The sequence below is a fragment of the Gadus chalcogrammus genome, chromosome 10 (assembly GCF_026213295.1).
Source record: "Gadus chalcogrammus isolate NIFS_2021 chromosome 10, NIFS_Gcha_1.0, whole genome shotgun sequence".
In the NCBI taxonomy this organism is placed as follows: Eukaryota; Metazoa; Chordata; class Actinopteri; order Gadiformes; family Gadidae; genus Gadus; species Gadus chalcogrammus.
In genome coordinates, this window is record NC_079421.1 from 7,312,131 (window position 1) to 7,327,147 (window position 15,017).

A 15,017-nucleotide genomic window follows, 5' to 3' on the forward strand; every position below is an offset into this window, starting at 1 on the left:
GTCTCCTTTGATCCACCTTGCAGCGACGGAGAGACCTGTCTGGAGGCACTGAGAGAGCAGCTGTCTGGAACTAGGGTAGGGCCCTGGTATAGGGTCACCCCTGGCAGTTTGGCCGAGGAGGGATGTTCCAGACACACCACCCTCATTGGAGGATTGAAACAGCAGCTGTGAAGGCGGACCTAAGCTGTCCCAGCAGAGTGTGTTTGCGTATGTGTGTGTGTGTGTGTGTGTGTGTGTGTGTGTGTGTGTGTGTGTGTGTGTGTGTGTGTGTGTGTGTGTGTGTGTGTGTGTGTGTGTGTGTGTGTGGTTGTGATTAGAGACACACTAAGTAATATAAGGTATACAATGAAGTTATTTATTTGGTAGTTCTGCATGCTGTACAAAATGATGATAAAAACATTAAAAGCAATATTTGGCCTCAGAGTCATGTTAGAATTCTTGTTACAAAGAGTTTCTTTACGATTGGTTTTATTATATTCATCTTAAAGGACTGCAAAAAACTATTAACAAATTAAAAAAAGACATTCCAACCAGTGTCATGAACTCTACTAAACCAAATTGGAAAAAGCTGTCTTATTGTTCTGCATTGAAGTGTAAAATCACCTTTAAAATGTTTTTAAAATACATGTTTGCTTTGGCGCCTCCTGTATAGGTAGCTGAGGAGGAATCAAAGAGAGGTTCCTGCAGTACCCAGAAGCCATTGGATGCTTTGAAAAGCAACAGGGCATATAATTGTCTGTATTTTTAAACACAAAGCTTTAACATTGCACAGTTCAAATGAAAACATTCGATTGGCTAGCATGCCCAAAGCTTAAGAACAAGGTTGAGTCACTGACTGCGCTGGTTTTTTAGGCATACGTCTAGCGAACAGAGATGCAGTTTTAGCAAGTCGTCAGATGCCTGTACACTGTTATGTAAAATATCAATATGATATAGTGCTAGAATATTTTTTTACAATTTTGTAAACGTCTCATTTAATGTGAAAGAAGACCTCAATGACAAGCAATTGACTTTGGTGTTTCTCCACTACAGGATCAATAAAAACAACATTAAGGCAAAAAAAACAATGAATCCAATAGCCCATTATTCAGCAGAGTTGAACATCGCAAAAGCCCTCCTCCTCTCCTGGAAACTATCTCAGCAATACCAAGGTTGAATTTGCTAAACTCATATGGCCCTCTTTATTCACAGTGGACCCTTCATAAACATTGTCCTTAACAGAGAAATCCTTATTTAGAAGAAAACCACTAAGGAAATAAACTGTTAAACACAATCTGTGCGGTAGTTTATACTTTCGTTTTGTTTTGTTTTTTTATTAAAAGCAACAATGATCTTGTTTGTTTTTTAACCCTAAAATATTGCTGGTGGCAGAGCAGGGACATTATGCTACTGTTGGGTTGTAGGTAACCTCTCCTGTTTTTTTTGCATACACCAAAAAAAACAACTGTAATCTGTATCATTGTTGGAATGCATACTCGACATGAAATCAACCAACAACAAATGGACACCACAACAAAAGCTTGGCACAAGTTCCCTAAAGCAAAGCCAAAGCGTTTAAAAAATTCTTGATCGGTTGAAAATGTCAAGAATGTGCAGTGCATTCCATCTTCTCGAGGGGAGAGAAAAAAACAAAGTCTCTGTGGGCAACGATAGAAACAAGGGCTGGTATGAGCCGCCATGTGTCCTCATCATCCTCATCCCCCTTCCCAAAAAAAGTCTGTGGAAAACATGTGGTTCTCAAGAGGACCTAAAGTCAGGGTGGGTTTCTCATTTGTCCACGTTCTTTCTTTCTTTCTTTCCCCTCTGTGTTTGGTTTCCCGGGTGATGGAGAGCAGCACAGAGCGAGAGAAAGCGAGAGCGAGAGAGTGCGCTCATGGCAGCTTCACCACCACCACACAGGCACCCGCCCGGCCAATGTTGAGGGGTACCTCCTGCAGAGGGGGGGGGGGGGAAGAGAGAGAGAGAGAGAGAGAGAGAGAGAGAGAGAGAGAGAGAGAGAGAGAGAGAGAGAGAGAGAGAGAGAGAGAGAGAGAGAGAGAGAGAGAGAGAGAGAGAGGTTAACCACCTGCACCATCACCAGCAGGAGGAGTTCTCCAGGGGATCCACACAACTCGCCCAACACAAACACAAACATGCGCACGCACTTAATTACGCACACACACGATACAAAACAACAGACAACAATAGCAATACAGTGTTCCGGCTGTAAACAACAAGGGCCGTGATTAGAGGCTTTCATCTGCACATGAGAACACAGGCAGTGAAAGGAGGAGGAGGCCCAGCAAAGGGTCCATTGTTTGGAGCTGTACTCTGTGTTGTCGATGGGGACAATAAAGTCAATGAGGACAAGTTTTGAAATGTTACTTTCTAAACCATGTGGTCTAATAAATGTATGCGAACACCACCTTCCAATGTAAATATGTAGCTGTGATTGAAACAGGAAATCCATATTATTGTGATGACCTCAACCTCAGAGGTATGGTTATCTTCCTGTCTGTCTGTCTGTGTGTCTGTCAGCAGGATAGTTCAAAAAGTTGAGCTCAATTTGCACAAGAATTGCTGGGTAGGTTGGTTATAGGCCGAGTTACAACATATTCACTTTGAATGCCATTCGGGAAGAAGGAAGTGGAGCAGTGCTTGTGACTTATCATAACCCTATTCTGTATTTTATACCTGCAGAGCTGTGGGCATAGTTGTTGTCTGGGTCATGCGTGTTTGTGACACGCATGGGGTGGCATTTAGAGATTCATTAGGTCTATCGTAGCCTATTGTGAATAAATACAAATATTGAAAGTCATAAAATCATAATGTATATATATATATAGACTTATTGCATAAGTCACCTGAGTATAAGCTACATGCAGCAGTGATAGTACAAGTGATTATACATGTTGAACTAAGAATAGCGTCCATCATGAGCATGGTGATTGGCCATCAGACCATCAAAAGCATGGTGATTGGCCGTCAGACCATCATGGACATGATGATTGGTCGCCAGACCATCATGAGCATGGTGATTGGCCGTCAGACCATCGTGTACATGGTGATTGGCCGACAAACCTCAGCCCACTCATTGTTCTGTGCGTCGTAGGACTCCACGGTGCCGAGGTAGGACTGCCCGTCGTAACCCCCCACCGCGTACAGCCGGTCCCCCAGCAACCCCACGCCCACCGCATCACGGGGCACGCTGAGTGACGCCACCGTGGTCCACACGTCCGTCTTTGGGTCGTACCTGGAGGGGAATCAAGAAGTCAACACATGGAGGCTCCAGAGCCACGACCAACAGTCGATGAATCGACCAGTCGATGGACAGAAAATGTCTTGTATCTCATTATTGATAATCTATTCATCACTTAAGTCACTTGTCATGCATAAACACCAAACAAATCTTCAGCTTAATTCTTCAGAAGTTTGGTTCATCGATCATACTTCAGTTATATCTGGCTGCTTGTCAGATGGAGTAAGCACATTTCAGACCTCACTATGCAGTCTGGTCGCGGGAGTTTGTTGCTATTTTTGATATTTTATCGGCTAAATTACTACGGTAATTAATTAATTAGAAACAGTAAACGTTAGCCTAATCCCCTAACACAATCTAGAAACAATGGTTAGTAGCAGCCCTGTGGTACACTGTTGACCTTGTGAGATAATAACGTTGTTTATAAGCAGACTTTAAACCTTGTTGGGGGTACAAGGTCTTTAACGCAGATATATTTGGATCTGCTTTGAACTTGGGTTCAATTATTAACCACTGCTTTTGGATGACCTCTGATACTATGTTTGGAAAACATTGTACACTGGTTCTGAGTGGGTGCTAAATCTGGAACACATAAAAAAAAATTGCATTTAGAAAACATTTATTCAGAATTAAATATGTATCAATTTCATCCTACGCATGTCAAGGTTAGGGTCAAATGATATGTATGTAAATGTGTATGTATATATATATATATAAATATATATAAATATAATATATGTATATGATGACATCTGTGAAACAGATCATAAAATCGACTCTAAAAGGGAATGGTATTCGAGGCAGTTAGCCACAGATTGTCAAATGCAGGACGTTACTTCGACCACCAGATGGGGCCAGATACTGTTAAAAGAAAAACCCCCCATGCAACCGTCTACGATAACGTGACCTCATCACATTTGACTTAACAATTACAGACCGATGAAAAAGATAAGATTATTGTTTAGCTGTTCTTTGTTTCAGTTTTTGCTTTGGTTTCCTTCTTGAATACCAGTCTGAATAACACATACCAACAGCCAAAAGGAGCAGAAAGGCCTTACATAAATTCAAAAACGAAAGGCGTCAGTTTTCTAAGCCCTATTTATCCTGTGTGTATACATTGGTTCACTTACCTCACTCATATAGCGCAATAATTTATGCGGCACAATTGCGTATTGAGTACGGAAGTATTTTGTACGAATCTGGTTCCCTATGTAGTGCACTACGTAATTCCATTAATGCAGCTATATCCCATGATGCATCGTGGTTTTCATTGTCATCAGACTCAGACAGACGGGAGCAGTACTGACCTCTCCACACAGTCGGACAGACAGGAGCAGTCAGACAGACGGGAGCAGTATGACCTCCTCACGCAGTCAGACAGACGGGGTACTGACAACTCCACGCAGTCGGACAGACGGGAGCTGTACTGACCTCCCCACACAGTCAGACGGACGGGCTACTGACCTCTCTACGCAGTCGGACAGACGGGAGCAGTACTGACCTCTCCAGACACTCAGACAGACGGGGTACTGACCTCTCTACGCAGTCAGACAGACGGGAGCAGTGGGTGGAGGCGGGGGCGTCGTGTCCTCCCACGGCGTACAGGAAGCTGTTGTAGGTGGCCACGCCCACCCCGCCCCTCCTCTTGGCCATGGGTGCGCACATGCTCCACTTGTTGGTGTGCGGGTCGAAGCACTCCATGGAGCGCAGGCAGGAGCTGCCGTCACGACCGCCCACAGCGAACAGCCTGGAAACCCCCCCCCCCGGGTTACAGCCTGAACACAGACGGCCTCGTCTTCATACTGTACGTACACAAGGTGTATGAAGCACATGGCTTCATTATGGAATTCTAAGTATTCATCAATCATCAATCAAGTGTCATGGTTTCCAGTAAGAGGATCCTGCCTTACTGCTAACAACTATTAGTATCATTTATGTTTTGCAGTTTTCCTTGACAGCGTCCTCTTTCCTCCCCCTCCCCTCCCGACCATCTGTCTGTCTGTCTCTGTCTGCAGGCTTGCCCGCAGGAAGGCGGTGGGGGACGTGGGTGGGAGGGGGGGGGGGAATAAACATCTTTCTTGTCTATTTTTGACCCAGTTGCCAAAATAACTCCAGGGACTTAAGTAGTATCTCCTAACACTGAACCATAGATTTGCGTCGTCAAGACTCTCTCTCTCTCTGGCCCAATCCCAATGTCCGGACTCACGGACTCACAGACTTTGATGGGCATTCGCGCAAAATTATAAAGGCTTTAGGGCTGTCCCAATGACGAATTCCAAAGAGCGTGAGGGTTTGAGTCCACACTTACCGAGCCCTTTCCGTGAGTCAAAACAAAAAGTTTGACTCAACAAGAAGTTAAACAACAAGACGACGCTACTGTCAATGTGCGACCAGATGGGAATTTCGGCCTTTTTTTAGTGAGCCGGATCATTTGGATCAGCTCACCAACAAGAGTCGGCTCTTTTGGCTCCCAAACGGCTCTTCATATTACTAATTATCCCTTTTATAAAAAAGCCAAAAGTAGCCCATTCTTACGTATGATGTCCCGTACTTTAAGCTTGAAAAATCTCCGTCTCTACTCTGACCTCCAGTGCATTACTATAAAGATCTTGCTAGCTGTAGCTAGCTGTAGGGAGAGCCTCCGAAGGGCGAGGGAGGAGAGAAGAGAAAGGCTGGAAAGACAAAGAGGAATTGTTGACACCGTCAAGAGAGAGAAGACAGAAGAGAGAGACTCACTTCCCGTTGAGCGCTGTGACCCCAACGGTGCTGCGGGGTGTGGACATGCTGGCCACGTAGTTCCACTGTCGGGCCTGGGGGTCCCAGCGCTCCACCGTGTTCAGGTAGCTCCAGCCATCGTGGCCCCCCACCGCATACATGGGCCCCTCCAGCACTGCGATGCCTGCAGGACACACACCATCACAGAAAAGGAGTGAGCCTCTAGGACTCTAGGTAGGAAAACCTCCCTTAGTGTTTTCAATGCTTTTCTACCTGTTCTGGAAAGAGGAGAGAGAGTACAGGGAAGAGGGAGAGGGAGGTAGGTTGTAGCATGGGCTCGCAGGTCAGAATCAACCCTGGACTGTTTGCTATGTGTGGTTAGTGCACCATATGTGCAGCCACAAATTAGTATTTCAATTTCAATCTGTTCAATTATTTACAAAATAGGTTATTTGCGGTGGATGCAGAGGTCAAAGTGAGTAATATGTGTACCCCCAAGTGAAGCACTTATTCATTATTTCAGGATAATGAAAGTGCTTCGGCCCCAGTGTTGCCATGTCACTATGCAAATGGTGGATAATATTCAGATGATGAACAATGCAAGTCTAGCCACATAACAATAGTAAAAGCACTGCGCTACAGCAAACATTGTCTCCAGACCTAATAATGCTATTGCAAAACCTATGAAAGATGTTAGCAATTCAAATCATTCAATCCTTGAAAATCATCGCCACAGCAAACACGGCCTCCAGAACAAACAGTTATTGTGCTATTATAAAATCCTCTCAAAGATGTTGAAAATTAAAATCATTGAACGCAAACACAATTTGATTCCATGCACCATAATATTAATGCTAATAATCGAAATACAATTTCAACAAAATGTAACGTCTTTCTTCAGAAAGGGTTCCTGGAGAGAACTCCGCCGGAGGTGGCAGTTCCTGAGCTGCTCTCGCTTCCTGAGTGAGTCACGGCGCCAGCGCTTTCCAACGCCACCGGCCAAACAGGAAGAATGTAAAAATATGTTGTTTTCCCTGTCACAATGGAAAGTGGTTTTCAACCAGCACAACCCAAATGGAGGCTTTGTTTGGAACAATATCTATACACCCGCTCACAGAACAGTTCTCTCAAATGAGAAAAAATTGTTGTCCCTTATAATTAAGGTCACTCTAATTAGACTCACTAAAAAGAAGAAGGTAGGTATTAGAGCAAGCAACAAGTTCAACCCTATTCCTTCTCCAAATGCCACAAAACCATCAGCAACACCATCGCCACTGCGAGAGGAGCAGAGAAGCGAGGCTGGGGTGGGCTCGATATCTGAGTCAGACGGATCAAAGACAACGGCGGTTAATCCATACGATGTAATCTTGACGGGTGAGCGAGCTGACGCGCTCTACCTAACGTTGACAAGATCTCCCCGCTCTGTCACGTTTCAACTGTAAATCAAAAGGCTCCAGATAGGGGAAGTATCAGCCGTAGAAGAGCGGAGGGGGTGGTGGTGGGGTGCAGGTGGTGTGAGGCCAGAGCTCCCACCTAGCTTTTGATATGAGCAAACGGTAAAAAAAATAAAAAGAATAAAATGTATCAAAAGGTATTTTTCAAAAGGATATTTCTTTCCACAGCAAGCCAACAGTGCAACCTTCATCTCTCTAACTGTGAGTTTGAAACCTTGTGGGCTGTTTTCATATCATCCAGGTCTTTATCATCATGTGTCTGACATAAATAGACATGCATCATAATCTCATAGCCTGCTTCTAAGATCACGTTTGATCCTGTTTCATCATGCTTGCATCAGTTGATATTTGATTAATTGTATTTTTGCAAGTGATGGATTCCAAAGCAGATAATTAGAAGTGGAAATATTGGTCCATTATACTAATGAGTTGTGAATAACAACTATAAATATAACCGCAAGCGGTGATTAACGGGGTCCGAGCAAAATGAAAAGTCAAGAACACACTAATTGAAGATATATAAATATGACATATAATTATGAAGGAAAGATGTTGATGTTCCCCTTAATGCCATACTCTGTCTCGGCTTTCAGGTGACTGGGATGCAGAGCAATGGCCAAATGTCATGTTCAACATTGTCTAATCGGGATTCGGACTCTCAAACCAAGGATCACCAGTACAAAGCATCATCCCATTGAGCCACTGACAAACCTGAAATGTAGCCTCATTCACATGGTGAAAATGTCTATTGATGAGCACACAACATCCGAAAACTCGAAGCAAACATTTCTCAAATGAATTAAGGGCTTTCTTAAAAGCCAATACCTGACAAATCTTTGAAATTCTGGGGAAATTAAACATTTTTTGTCAAGAACACTAACGGAAGAAATATTAGTATGACAGAGTTCATAATGAGGGAAAAATGGTAAACGAATAAGTTGCCCTTAATGCCATACTGTGTCTTGGCAGTCAGATTCTTGGAAACTAATGAGCCGGAATGATAATTGCCTGATGAATTTCAGGTGCTGTTCAATGTTGTCTTTCTTAAATGAGTGGCAATGACAGAATGTCATGTTCAGGTTGTTCATAATGCACTAATTTGTATTCAAACACAACCTAAGGATCACCAGTACAACGCATTATCCCATTGAGCTGCTGACATTCCTGAACTGCATGAAGCCTCATTCACATCGTGAAAATGTCTATTGATAAGCACACAACATCAAGAAAACTCCAAGCACACATTTCACAAGAGAATTAAGGGCCTTCTTAAAAGAGTGTAGATTTGAAAATGTGCACTGTTAATGGTATCCACCTAATGATAGCCGTATGGTAGATACTATACAATAACAAAATGGTAATTTAGGCAAAATGGGTTGAGACTGTGGACGTTTGGCTTTTCTATGAAATTGTGGGAAATGTAAACATTTTTAGAGCAGAAGACAGGGGTGAAAAAGATGCATCTGATTTTAGAGATCAATATGATGAAAGAATTTTGAGTCCAGGTCAATCTGGTAAGGAGAATTTTTTTTTAAATAGCGCCACCTTTGGGTGCAGTGCCACAATTTGGGTTTATGGGTAGTGGGGGGTAGTGGTATCCACCTAATAATAGTCATGTTTTTTTATGAAATAACAAAATGGTCACATAAGACAATTTTTATTGGCCAATATTTCTCAAAGGAACAAAATAAAACAAATTCTGTTTGATGAATTTTGTGAGGCTTTGTCTAAAGGTTTTATGTGGAAATTATTATGAATTTTTGATTATTTTTGTAGCCTGTGAATCTTTTTATCATGTTTTATAGATGCATCTGATTCTAGAGATTAATATTATGAAAGGATTTTGAGTCCAGGTCAATCTGGTGAGGAGAAATAAGCCTAATTCATGATTTCTGTACAATAGCGCCACCTTTGGGTGCAGTACCACAAATTTGGGGGTTATTGATAACCTTACCTGAAAATTTCAAGAATTGTCGACTTACGGCTGCAGTATGAATTTTACAGAATTTGAGGGAAAAGAAAAAAACGTTACAGAAACAATGGGGGATCAAGCAGCTTCGCTGCTCGGACCCCTAATAATTAGTAAAACGATCATGTTTTATGTGCTAACGCCCTGATCTTTACGGATGAATTAACATATCTACAACATCAGTTAGCATTTTAATTAATGTTGGATATTATAATTATCCAACATTAATTTGATGCCAATGAATATCATGACTAAAGATGAGCCCTGTGTTGTCTGCACAGCAGGAGGTAGGCTAACAATAATTGGCAGATTGTCGTAATGCAACATTTTAATGAAGCGCAATGAAAATGCGTTGAAAGTTTCAGTTCATCATTAAAATGTAATAAACAAGCTATCACAATGCGTCTAATAATCACTAAAACATGAGAGGGACACTGGGCAACATGAGGCAATAGGATTCTAGAGACGCATTGCCCAAATCGACTTAAAGTGAAATGTTTAGATGCAGCATTATTAAGTGTTTATAAAGCATGAATAAAACATTTAAAATAGTTTTGAAATCATCAACTGAAGCTAAATCTTACTAACTACTATCTAATTAGCTTATGAATAATTCATAACATAGTATGAATAGCTTACTAATGTCTTTTAATGTATATGCCTCATAAATAAGGAGTTCACTTTGTACAACTGGCTTATCAACTGCAGTGAGTCTGTAGCGCTGCCAAAGGTAAAAGCAGTTTGTGAAATAGGGTTAGGGATAGGGTTAACATAATGAGAGTGAGGGGGCGTGCTCACCCAGGCCGTGGCGGTGCGTGGACATGGGGGGCATGGCGGACCACACCTTGCTGACGGGGTTGTAGCACTCGGCCATGTTGGAGGTCTTCAAGCCGTCCCGCCCCCCTACCACGTACAGCTTGTTGTCGATCACCGCCACGCCGAACTGTAGCCGCCGGCCATTCATGGTGCCCACCTGGATCCACGTGTTGGTGCGCAGGTCGTACTTCTCTATGGTGGTGGAGCCTGGGGCGGGGGATCAGTACCAGGGTCATTGTTCTGTTAGTTTCAATAGTGGGGATGATGGGAGGCTCATGAAGCAACGCAAGGGTCTTTCAGCAGCTATCAAAAACAAAGGCCCTTCAAAGCGCTCTACAGGCGGGAAGACATTTAAACATTTAAAGACAGACATTAACAGACTATAAAGTTAAACAATCATTGAAAGTGAAATGTAAAGTAAAGGCAGAAGATAGGGACAAAGATCGAATATACCCCTGCACATAAACTTACTAAATTAAAAGAATGTCAATCAAATCAATTGCTGCAGTAAACAGAACAAGTGTATCAGTTCAACTTGTTAGCTTCGTACAGCGGCCACAGCCCTTTTTCTCTGTCTGTACTGGAATAATACCCTCAGGTTAACGAGGCGCTGGCTCATCGTTACCTTTGGAGGCGTCCATGCCCCCCACGGCGTAGAGCGCCCCCACGGTGGACTTCCTGGGCTTGGTGCGTGGGCTCTGGAACATCGGCCGCCGCTCAGGCAGCAGGTGGTACTTCATGGCCTCCATCAACAGCTTCTGGCACTCCAGGTCATCTGAGAACATCTTGTTGTTCTCCAGATCTGCCAGGAGCTGGAGAGCATACGGCCGGTGAGTTTAATGAGGATAAGCACATTGGATAACACATCGTAATGGTATTTTTGTTTTTCATAGTGGAAATTTCTTCATTGAAGAAATATGATTCTTCAAAATGATTCATAAACATTGTTTTCCAATTTAACTGTCAACGAAAAATTGGGTTCAAACTACGGTACATTTAGCAATTAAACATATTTTAAGTATGTGCATGAATATAATTTGAAGAGGCCTATTTGCCATATATTGATGATCTTCTGTAACTAATTGCACAATGCTTAAAGCATGGGCAACAAATAAGCACGTATAATATTTCGATAGGGATTAAAACATAGAAAACGATGTCTAATGACCATTGTTTCAAGCTCTTGATCGTTGCTGCCTATTTCAATATCACTGATTTATCCAAAAACATTCGGGGGTATTTTTCATTCATATACTCTTCCTTAACATATACCGCGGGAGATTACAGTTGTACTTGCAGGGCTTAAAACAAATGTAAATATGACTACCAGATCATTCAGCTGAGAGATATTAATGTTCATACCAACTGTGGCAGAAGCTACAGCGCTTTGGTGTCACAGCAGTTCCATCTAGGAGGAGCATGTTGTGGGGGAGAGGCATTAAGAGGTTCTGAACCCCAGGGCAAGGTGCTGCTCTCTCATTCACCGCTGCATAGGAGCTCAGAACACAACCAAGCTAGAGACCCTGCTTTCACTATGGTGACATATGGACACATTTGTTTTGAGTAACATGAGATCTGCAGAAAAGTACTCTATACTTTATGTTGTTTCCTATTTCTAATTGTATTTGCATAATTTATTCTTGACTCTTATTCTTAGCGCTATGCATTTTTTATTCAAGGTAAATACCAATAACAATTTAAAGACACCATGAAATGAACTATTCTTATTCTAACTTATTGCAACGTCATATTATTGACCTATAAAACAAAGTATGGGTTTAGGAGTTATTTTACATCCAAATTGATCAATGGTTGTGATGATGTCCACACCGGCAAGCTCAGCTCTGAGACCGATAATATCAAAGCATAGCCTCTGCTGTCTCCAATAAGCCCTGCAAGGGGCTAAAGTGACTTGCGCTTTGTCACTTTAACACAAGCCTATTCCATCCTGTAGCATCAATTGACATTCCCCCTATGTTTTTTTATCGCACTGATATCCTATTATACTTTAAAATAAGTACACCTTAAAATAGTTGACACTGTATTGGTAAATTACCTTTTGTGTTGACATTTTGCATAAACGGTGTTAATACCTATTCAATCTAAGCCTTCCACCAACACAGGCATTGAAAGTGCCACACATTAAAAACAGACATTTCCCACAGGTTTGCAAAGTAGGAAAAAATACTGTTTTGCAAAACAACCCAGTGAGTGATAAAGTGGTGGCCTGAGTGATGCACGTCTGTCCCTCATCATACTAATTCCCAGTTTAGCTCAATGTTTTCTTATAGCGTTTAACCTTATTACATTTATGCATATAGAGTGTTGACTTGGATACCAACTTGATCTCCAACATAAACAGCAGAATAGGTCATTTGTCAATATAACCCGTCAACCTATATGACCATACTCTGGTACAGCGTCCCCCATCAGCTGGCCAAAGAAACATTTAAACGTAACGTTTGTCAATTTTGTTGGCCAAAACCGAATGGATGACATTTGTTATATTATCTACATCATGAACTGAATATAAAGAACCCTCATGGACTGCTGGTCATTTAACCTCTTCATAGCATTTTCTTGTTATTGTTTCATGAGATTCAGTCGTTTTCCACAGCTTAACTCTGCATCTTTGAGTCCTGATATACATGTATTTATCGAATAATCATCTAAAGAAGCATATTGATAGCTATGTTTCCTCATCAGCATTTCCAAATTATGCAATTCGATTTGAATTACATTTGTGTCCACAAAACTAAGAAAGAACATAAAAGAATGGAAGGAGGAGAAAATAATAAATAACAAATAATAACGTAGAAATACGTAATTAATTAATTTAATTAACAGAAAGAATGGTTTAGCTTAGTTTAGGAACCCAAGCAAAGCTTTCAACCCATGGATTCCTGAGAAGGACGAGCAGGGTTTGACTCGCTGGTGACTCGCTGCTGAGCCAACGCAGCGGTGCTACCCCCACACAATACGCCAACTGCCTGCACCGCTCACCTGAGGGGGCAGCAGAGGCAGACGGATGAAGGCCAGCAGCAGCCCCAGGTCCTGCTGTCGACTCTGGACATCGTAGCGCACCCACATCATCAGGGCCTGGAAGATGGTCTCTTCATCTGGGACGTTTATGTCATCGCTGGACAGCAGCTTGACGATCTCCGCTGTGGGGAGCAACAGGAACTCCTGGTTCTGGATGACCTCCAGAAAGTGTTCCTGTAACACAGAGAGAGAGAGAGAGAGAGAGAGAGAGAGAGAGAGAGAGAGAGAGAGAGAGAGAGAGAGAGAGAGAGAGAGAGAGAGAGAGAGAGAGAGAGAGAGACAGAGAGAGACAGAGAGAGGGGGGGCGGGGGTGCAGATAATCATCAGCTATTAAAAGAGGGGTGTGTGTGTGTGTGTGTGTGTGTGTGTGTGTGTGTGTGTGTGTGTGTGTGTGTGTGTGTGTGTGTGTGTGTGTGTGTGTGTGTGTGTGTGTGTGTGTGTGTGTGCGTGTGTGTGCGTGTGTTTCCGTGTATCTGGTTGTGTGTCTGGTGTTGTGTCTGGTTGCGTGTCTGTTTTTGCGAAGCCTTTCAGCATACTTCCAGGACTCAAAGATATTTAATATTAATGTATAGTAGTATTTCCACAACAATTGATGATGATCAGACTGATTATAAGTACGATTTACCTCCTGTTGGAAATAACCCATTCATGGAAAACTTATTTTTTTCCTGTTTCATGCATCATCAAAATTAAACTAAGGAGCTGGCCTGCAATGAACCCATTTACTGCAATTACCGTTCAGTTCCAGTCGTTACGAAATATTAATCGTCATGACAACAGCCAAATCCAATCGTAAGTTTGGCATCACAACAACCCCAGCAAATAGCTTTTGGTATCTAACAGCTAATGTAATCAGTGTTTCCGAGACACTGTAATAAGGGGATCAATCAGCCTGGCCCCACACAGATATTAACCCGCTCTTTAAAGTGTTGATTCACGAATATGACCGAGACCCGCTTCACAAACATGTATGATCCACGCAGGCTAACAGCTGAACCTTCTGTCGTCTCACGCAGCCCATGAGATTATTACACAAGTTTATGAGCCAAGGAGGCAATTCGCTGCTTCTAAGAAATTGCAGTGTGTACGCGGCAGACACATATTCCACCACTGGACCATTAAATATTTCACCAAAAAAACAGCACGGAAATCCTCAGCACTTCCTTGTGGAGGATTAAGAAGCCTTCATTTGAGGTGCTTAATGTCAGGGCATAATTGATGAAACAGGCTCCCAGCAGTTCATTGAAGTTTGATTAGAAACAGGGAGGTAAACAACCAGCGCCAACATCGCTATCCCGCTAATTCAGAACCCCGCTGTGGGTGGGAGAGTCGTTCTTTATGACACCCCCCCCCCCCCCGTAAGATTGATCTTCCATTTACTGGGCTGCGAGCCCGGGACATATACCAGCGCTCCGTGACGGCCTCTTCAAGGGCACTGTCGCTGGGCACTTCCATTATACGGCGGCTCCTATAAAAGCCCAGTGCTTTATACATCTTTGTTATGCCCAACGTTAAAGCACACACAATGAAAGGCTTGGCCTCCAACATGTTAGTTTTGCACCCTGGTTCTTCCTGCATCGTACCCTTTAGCGAGAGCCAATCTGCTGGAGCAATGTGCTCATAGCGACCGCACCTATGAGCTTACAATTAACCAAACACACGCAGCGTATCGATCGGCGATATATCACGTCAGCGGCGCAGTTTAATCATTTTATCGCTCGCCGGGCTTTGAGAGCTTAGTGCAACAAGTCTTAATGAAAAAGGGACACGCATTGATCTGTTG

At 42.7% G+C, this 15,017-nt stretch overlaps 1 protein-coding gene across 2 annotated transcripts in view; it reads right to left on the minus strand.

The window, feature by feature from the left end:
- Positions 1-342: 342 nt before the first annotated feature.
- Positions 343-15,017, minus strand: part of klhl4 (kelch-like family member 4) — a 65,473-nt gene continuing 50,798 nt past the window's right edge. For both annotated transcript variants that reach the window (XM_056600625.1, XM_056600626.1), the window contains 7 exons: positions 13,196-13,408; positions 10,818-11,004; positions 10,175-10,399; positions 5,975-6,137; positions 4,773-4,985; positions 3,061-3,232; positions 343-1,931 (listed from right to left, as the gene is read on the minus strand). In XM_056600625.1, the coding sequence (XP_056456600.1) occupies positions 1,872-1,931; positions 3,061-3,232; positions 4,773-4,985; positions 5,975-6,137; positions 10,175-10,399; positions 10,818-11,004; positions 13,196-13,408 (1,233 nt within the window). In that variant the 3' untranslated portion in view covers positions 343-1,871. The remainder of the gene's footprint in view (positions 1,932-3,060; positions 3,233-4,772; positions 4,986-5,974; positions 6,138-10,174; positions 10,400-10,817; positions 11,005-13,195; positions 13,409-15,017) is intronic.